The sequence below is a fragment of the Galeopterus variegatus genome, unplaced genomic scaffold (assembly GCF_000696425.1).
Source record: "Galeopterus variegatus unplaced genomic scaffold, G_variegatus-3.0.2 Scaffold7502, whole genome shotgun sequence".
NCBI classification, from domain to species: Eukaryota; Metazoa; Chordata; class Mammalia; order Dermoptera; family Cynocephalidae; genus Galeopterus; species Galeopterus variegatus.
Window position 1 is genome coordinate 1 of NW_007733613.1, and position 7,216 is coordinate 7,216.

Consider the following 7,216-nt stretch of genomic DNA (forward strand, 5'->3'; position numbering starts at 1 on the left):
AGGGCAACCCCAGGCCCATCACATCTGCACCTTTTCTAACAGACCGCCCCTCTGCCCGGACTTTTCCCGGTCCACTTATAACCCTCAGAACTCAGTTCAGCATCACCCCCCAGAAGTGCTCCTGGTGCTTCCCCAGCTCTTGTCCTCCCTTGGTTCAGGCCTGGCCCGTCACACTGATCTTTTCACACGCTGTTGCTACACAAAACAGGGAGCGCCTACTGTTTAGGTGTCACCCTGATCTGTCTTTGAGACTCCAGAACCTAGATCTGTGCTTAAAGCACAGAAAATGTTTTTCAAACGTAAAAATTAATGGACATAGTGATATCATGTCATTGCTTTCTTGAAAATACCAAAAAAAACCCCAAAAAACAAAAAAAAAAAGGCAACAAAAAACTGCATATGTAAAATCACATCAAATTTAACTTCAGCATGGTATTTAAGTAACTAACTCAACTATCTCAAAAAGAAACCTAGTTTTTTACCTAGGGGAAATCTGCTTTAGAATTTCATAAGTAAAAATGACTTTATAAAACGATTCAGGCTGAAGGGAATCTAGTCATTTAAAATCTTATTCCTTTAAACTTTAAACGGTAATAAAAATATGTATATGCTCCAAAACACTTTTACAGACATTAACACATCTGAGCCTAACAAAAACCCAAAGAGACAACAGCATTTCCGAATCCAACCTTTGTCCTGTTTGAGAGACTCTCTGACAGTAAAGAGCAGACTGTGATGTCCGAGGGCAAAGCTCTGCCCTCTTTGATCAACCAAATGACCCTACAAAGCTGTGTTTTGGGTCTGGATGGAGCCAGACCAGGCCCCCTCTGCGTTTTGGGCACTCACATAATTGGCATGCAGCACAGTGAAGAACTCGGGGTTGGTGATGAACTTGACCGCCGGGGACTGCAGCAGCAGGGTGATTTTTTGTGAGTTCACTGGAGAAAGTGACTCTTCTCTCCTCAGATCTGCAGAAAGTGAAGCAAAGCCACAGAGCACTCTGGGGAAAAGCCATTCACAGACAGTATTTCTCTCACCTCAGCAGCAGCAAACAATGTCCACCCACCCAGCTGACCGTCATTGTTGATGGCAACATGACCAGGTGCCACATCACGCCAGTCACGAAGCGTCACTTCCTGGCGGAGTTCCTGCACAGCTTCAGTCTGCCTCAAGTGCTCCAGCATCTCCTCCCTGTCCCAGTGACTTTTCTCCTTTTCTCTACAAGTTGCTGACCACAGATATGACAGATTGTCTGCAGAAAGGGCCAGTTCTCCCCTCGCTGTGTCGCATGCTCTGCAGTGGCTCTGCAGCTCCTCCCCTGTTGAGGGGCTGGCCTGTGCAGAGGGGACACAGTGATGGCACCACAGCTCTGAGGCAGGGCTTCAAGAGCCTGCATGTCCTCTCTCTCTAGCATCCCTGCCACCACCGCAAGAGTGAGCTGGGGCCAGCCTGCTGCAAGAGGAGAAGCCATGGCAAGCAGGGACAAGCCACCCTGCTGAGGCTTCCTCAGACCCATCAGCCCATGGCCAAGTTGACGGCTGCCCCAGATGTCTGTGACCCCAGCAGCAGCCAGAGTGGCCAGCTGAGCTCAGCTTGTCACCAACCTACAGAACTGCGGGCTAAATGCAGTGCTGTGAGTCTAGGCCAGTACACTTTGGGATGGTGTGTTACAGTGAATGCAAACTGATCCAATACCAAACCCAGAGATAAATTTTCTGTTCCGTTTTTCCTCATGTTTCTTGACCATTGTACCCCATCTCTCTCAGAAGGTCAGACAGACAAACTAATAACAGAAAAGCACAAATTAGTCCATTTAGTTAGCATATCCGGCAAAGTGAATAGAATATAAGCAACTTAAATTGCTGGAGAAACTGTGTATGTGCATTTAAAAAAATCACGGGAAAATGTCCAATATTCCAGACTAGCTTAGATAGCCGGGAAAATCAGTCTACCATCATTCAACCCAATTTAAAAAGAAAGTGGATTATTAGGAATGTCACTGTGATAATCTTGTATCATTACAGGTATGAAAAGTGGAAGCCGGTCTCGTGTCTTTGGATTATCCTCATCTGAGTTCCACTTGGGCAGATTCAAAGAAATGAAAACCGAGAAAGCCAGGCCCCGATGGGGCCGCTACAGTGGGTAAAAATGCTCTTGCTGGTGCTCAGCACGGCCTCTGCAAAACCTCTTCGCTCCCTGGGTCCTCAGGGGGGGGATACTGAATTTTATTCTAAGTGCAAACAAGTAATCATCCTAGTGTTGTCAGGTGGCTCCTTTGACATAGACTGTGAATTTGTATTGCATGTGCTATTTTATAGGCAGAAAGTCTTAAGGACACTAACAAATAAATTTACTTAACAACAAATGACTAAAGCACGAAAAAAGCGGTCTTGATGCACCAGTACCGTAGCCAACTCAGCCTGTCCCCAGAGTTCATTGGCTTTGCTGTCTCTGCACGACCGAGCCAGGGTGGGGGGCTCTCTTTACTGTGGGCGCACCTCTCCTGAGCGTCCTGGGGAAGCTCCACTCCGCCCTGTCTGCAGCAGGGCACCTGCTCCTCCTCCGCCCATCCCGTCCTCTTAACCGGGGGTAACCGTTACCCCACCAGGCAGGGCGAGGGGCTCTCACGCTTCTGCCACGCAGCCACCCCAGTGTCTGGGGGCCCCTCCTCCAATACCTAAGCCCGACTGGGAAGATTCGGCCTCTGAGTCACTCCCTCCACCTCCGCCTCCTCCTGCTGGGACTTGCTCACTGCTTTGGCTGCCAGAGTCTTCTTCAGGCCTCTCTGTTGCAATGGTTCGCTGAATATTTTGATACCTTTTGCATTAGAAAACAGAAAGACAGAGGTTAACTTTTGTTTGTTTGCTTATTGGAGGCTGATGCTCTGAAGCAGATCATTAGAGAAGTCTGTAAAGAATTGTCTTGAATGTCAGGAAAGAAATGCTTAGGATTCCCATAAGACAGCCAAGGCAATTAGCAAGACAAGTATCTCAAGATTATTTTACTTCTTTTCATTTTTCAAGCTATTGTGAGTTTCAAGTACGGTGACCTTCAAAAAGTCAACACAAATAATAACTAATCACGCAAAACAGCCTGTTCCCTGTATTACACAACATCAGGCTAAGTCTACACTAAGGGTTTGGGAAGTAAATTAAAATGTTACAACTAAGATAATCAAATTATCTCTACATTACTCTAACAAGTCTACAAACTGGAATAATACTTCTACTCACCCATTTTTGCTTGATAGGTAATTGATACTGTTGGGCAGTGGCTGTGGAAATATTATACCTAAAAGCATGCTGGCTGACAAATAAATATTTTCTGCTGATTCTAAGGCTCATTTTAGTTTTCTTCCCGAGTTGAGGATTCAGTTGGCCAGCCAGTCAGTCACTTTGCCAGGTACTAAATGTTTACTAACCTCTCCAGTGTGCACAGGCTCTGTGCTGGACTTCCAGGTCAAGGAAGGGTAAGAATAGAGTGCTGCCCTGTGAGCGTGCACATCCGCAATGGCACAAGGGGGGCTGGCACGCAAACCACACCTCTAGCCACGTGAAGGCAGTCACAGCATGTGAGAAGTGTGTGGGACACAGACAGCAGGCACCTGAGGTATATAAATTTTGAAGTCGGAATATGAACTTATCTGGAAGCTTGTAAGGAAAGAACTTTTTCAGGAGAAAACAACCTGCACAAAAGCCGGGTGCCCTTGGGGGGTGCACAAGCAGTGAAAGGTCGCAGAGGGGAGGAGGGGAGCCCGGCCCACCCCGGAGTCTCTGATTCCAAGAATCTGCATTTCTGACTAGTTTCCAGGTGATCCTGGTTCTGCTGGTCTAGGGATCAACTTTGAGACTCACTGCTCTAGGTGATGGGGAGCTGCAAAAAAAGAGAGACAGGGACAGATGTACACTGAGAAGGATCCCCCAGCATCAGTGTGGAGAATGACTTGGAGAGGCTCCTGGGCAGGAGGCAGCAGGGAGCTGCTTTAACAGTCTAGGCTGAGAACACTGAGGACCTACACCAGGCAGGTGTGGCAGGTCCTGTTGGCTTTCTAAGCATGCTGCTGGGGGAGGGGAAATACTCTCCAGTTTCCCCAGATCAGCAGTGTCTGCCAGGAGAATCCTCACTGACATTTCCTAAACCACCTGCCCTGGAAAGCCTGCTCTGCTAGTTCACGAAATTCTGTAGGTGACCTCCAGCTAATTCCTCTCTGCTCCACTCTGCTTCTCTCCCTCCGAGCAGCCTCTCTCCCCTCGCTGTGTGACCCTTGTGCTGTCTGATGTCTCTCAGCCTACCAAGGCAACATGACCAGGGATCAGCATCCCTTTTCCTCAGGACACAGTGGGGATGAGATGAGGTTGAATTCAAGAGCTATTGAACAGTAGAATTTGTCACACTGTAATGTTGCAAGGAGACTCAACAGATTCGGGGCCTGACTGGATATGGAGGTTGAAGACAAGGGAGGAGACAAGTGGGAACCTCAAGGTTTCTGTTTAGACCAGGTGAGCAGAGGTGCCAACACTGAGAGAGTGCACGCAGGAGGATGGCGCATGAGGGGAGAGGGTGTGAATGTGCACGTCACTCAGAGGTCCTCAGGCCATGCAAGCCCAACATCCAGGGGCATGTGGCGTGCATGGGTCTAGTGCCCAGGAAAGTGATGTGGGATGGAGGGAGGGCTGGGGAGGAGGAAGGTGGCCTCAGTAGCAGGGAATGACCAGGTCTCCAAGTGCAATCCAAGAAGTGGGTGAGGCGGGTGCACTGCGGCACAGACAGGCTTGGCGGCAAGACTTCTGAGGCCTGGCACCCCGTTCTGGCCTTGACCTTACAGAGGAAGCTGTGGGCAGTGTGGTCTCCAGACCACCCGCAAGACAGTCATCTGGGTGATGGTTAAAATAACAGAAACTGAAGCAAAGCTGAGATCTTTGTTTCTAATGTGTACTTTAGGTAGTATTATTTACACCCAGGTCTGGAGAGACTCCGCCACTCACTTCTGACACTTGCCAGAAGACACCTTCTCCTGTGGTAGTTACTGTGAGTGGTTTGCTGAGAAGGCCTCTTCCACAGACGTGGAAGGGAGCAGTGAGGCGTGATCATGGAGATCAGAGAGAAACATCTGCGTTTGTCTGCTGCCTGGACATGTCTGCAGTATCTGCAGTCGGAGGTTGCGGGGAAGGTGGGGGAGGCCTTCTGTGATCTTCTCCCTGCTGGAACTCGGGTGACGCAGCCATTCAGGAGGCAGAGAGGGCCCGGGAGAGGATGCCTGAGCAGGCAGGCTGGACTGGGGGTGCACGGGCTGCCAAAGAGAATGCTAGGAGCATTCCCCTAACGACTTACAGCAGGCTGCATTTTCCCAACATGGCTTGACAGTATTTTTGGTACCACATGCTCTTCTAGAACCTATTAATCTCCTTCTCAGAGATGGAATCGATGTCCCCTCCCCTTGGATCTGGGAAGGCTCATGGCTCCCTTGCCTGTCAGACTGCAGCATAAGTGATAGTTTGTGATGGGCTCAGCAGCCACCTTGTGAGGCAGCCCAGGCTCATAGAAGGCCCCAGGGAGGTGTCTTGGCTGATAGCCCAGCCAGGAGCCAGAGCCACCTCCAGATATGTGCGTCTCCAGCCCCAGCCATGAGATACCCTGAGAGAGCACTGCCTTGCTAGGCCCAGTCAGACCAGAACCATGAGCAATACTGATAATGACAATAATAAATGGTGGTGGTTTCATGCCACCACGTTTGGGGCAGTTGCTCACTCAGCAATAGATACCCAGAACAGGGCTTAGACAAATGTCAGGTCGTAACCTCTCTTTTTCTTCCCAAAGCACGGTGACCACAGCAGAACATTTTAATGGTAAATATGATCTTACTTGGTGATGAAAACATCAGCAATGTCACAAGCTGCTTCATGTGTCCTCATTTGGACCTGGGTTACCTCATGCCTTCCCAAGTCAACAGCCTCAAACACCAGGTGCAAAGCCCACCCTGATCTTTCCTGAAGCACTCGGCAGTTTGGGGAAGCAGAGCAAGGGTCTGACAGGCACCTCCTGCAAGGGCAGTGCTGCAGCCTCAGGGGCTTGCCCTGCTTTAAAGAGAGGAGGGGGAACCAGAAAGCCAGTTCTCTTCCATTTCATCAGGAATTATGTGCCAATGTTCCCCATTTTTTTTTTGCAGCCAAATATTAAACATTTATAGTATATAAAGGACTCATGGAAATTGGTAAAAAAGTTCCCTAAAATATCTAATTTGTAAATGGACACATACACACACTAACACACACAAAACACAAATAAGAAAAAAAAAAAAGAAATCCAAAACCAAGCCAAATCGACCAAACAAATAAGCAAAACTCAAAAATACCCTCAAACAGACAATTCACATGGAAGGAATAAAATTATTAAGAAAACCTTATGTAAATGAGTTGAGCCTTTCTCCAGAAAGAAAAACATAAGCAGTACTTAACACTAAGCGCACTTCTTAAATCAGCAAAAACAAACCAAAAGACGGATGTGAAGCTGCTGTTGTTGGCAGAGTGAACCCAAGAACCACTTCAGAAAATAGTTAGGCATTGATACCAAAAACCCAAACCACGTTTCCCTAGACCTGCGCTCTTGGGAACAGAACCCTAAGAAAACACTCTATCATAAGGCGATCTTAACACTCAACAGGCCCTTGGTGGCTTTATCAAAAATAGTGATAAAATCAATAAGCAAAACATTCAACAACATGAGAAATTAAGTTAACTAAAGTATAGCCATTAAATAGGATACTATACAAGCATTCAAATGTCTGAAGACTATGCAGCAATATAAAAATGCTGACAGTGTGGTAAGTGAAAAATGAATGTAGCACTAACTGTACATTACCATTACAACCACGTAGGGATTGTGCATGCATGTGGAATTGAAGATGGATACATTTTTTAAAAAAGCTAGACCCTTGGGGTAGTAGGATTGTAGATCAGTTTTTTCCATTTAAAATTTCTATTTCCCTTATAACAATTTTATAACTAAAAAATCAAACATTAGTTTATAATTTAAAATAATAATATTTATATTTTCCACTTGGTCAAAACATTTTTGTGAAAGTAGAGTTATTAATTCTGGATATTTGGGAAGTATAGGAACTAACTCAGGAAATGGTCTTGTGCTGAGTGCTGTTACACTTCTGCTGCACCAACAGTGGCATGCACACTGGAGAAATTAGGGCCCCGGAGGAGAGAGT

At 47.1% G+C, this 7,216-nt stretch overlaps 1 protein-coding gene across 1 annotated transcript in view; it reads right to left on the minus strand.

Moving 5' to 3' along the window:
* Window positions 1-846: 846 nt before the first annotated feature.
* Window positions 847-7,216, minus strand: part of LOC103607515 (E3 ubiquitin-protein ligase HECW1-like) — a gene marked incomplete at its 3' end in the record, with an annotated part of 23,306 nt that continues 16,936 nt past the window's right edge. Inside the window, exons 5-6 of the mRNA XM_008592012.1 lie at window positions 2,678-2,817; window positions 847-968 (exon numbers count right to left, since the gene is read on the minus strand). Of these exons, the coding sequence (XP_008590234.1) occupies window positions 847-968; window positions 2,678-2,817 (262 nt within the window). The remainder of the gene's footprint in view (window positions 969-2,677; window positions 2,818-7,216) is intronic.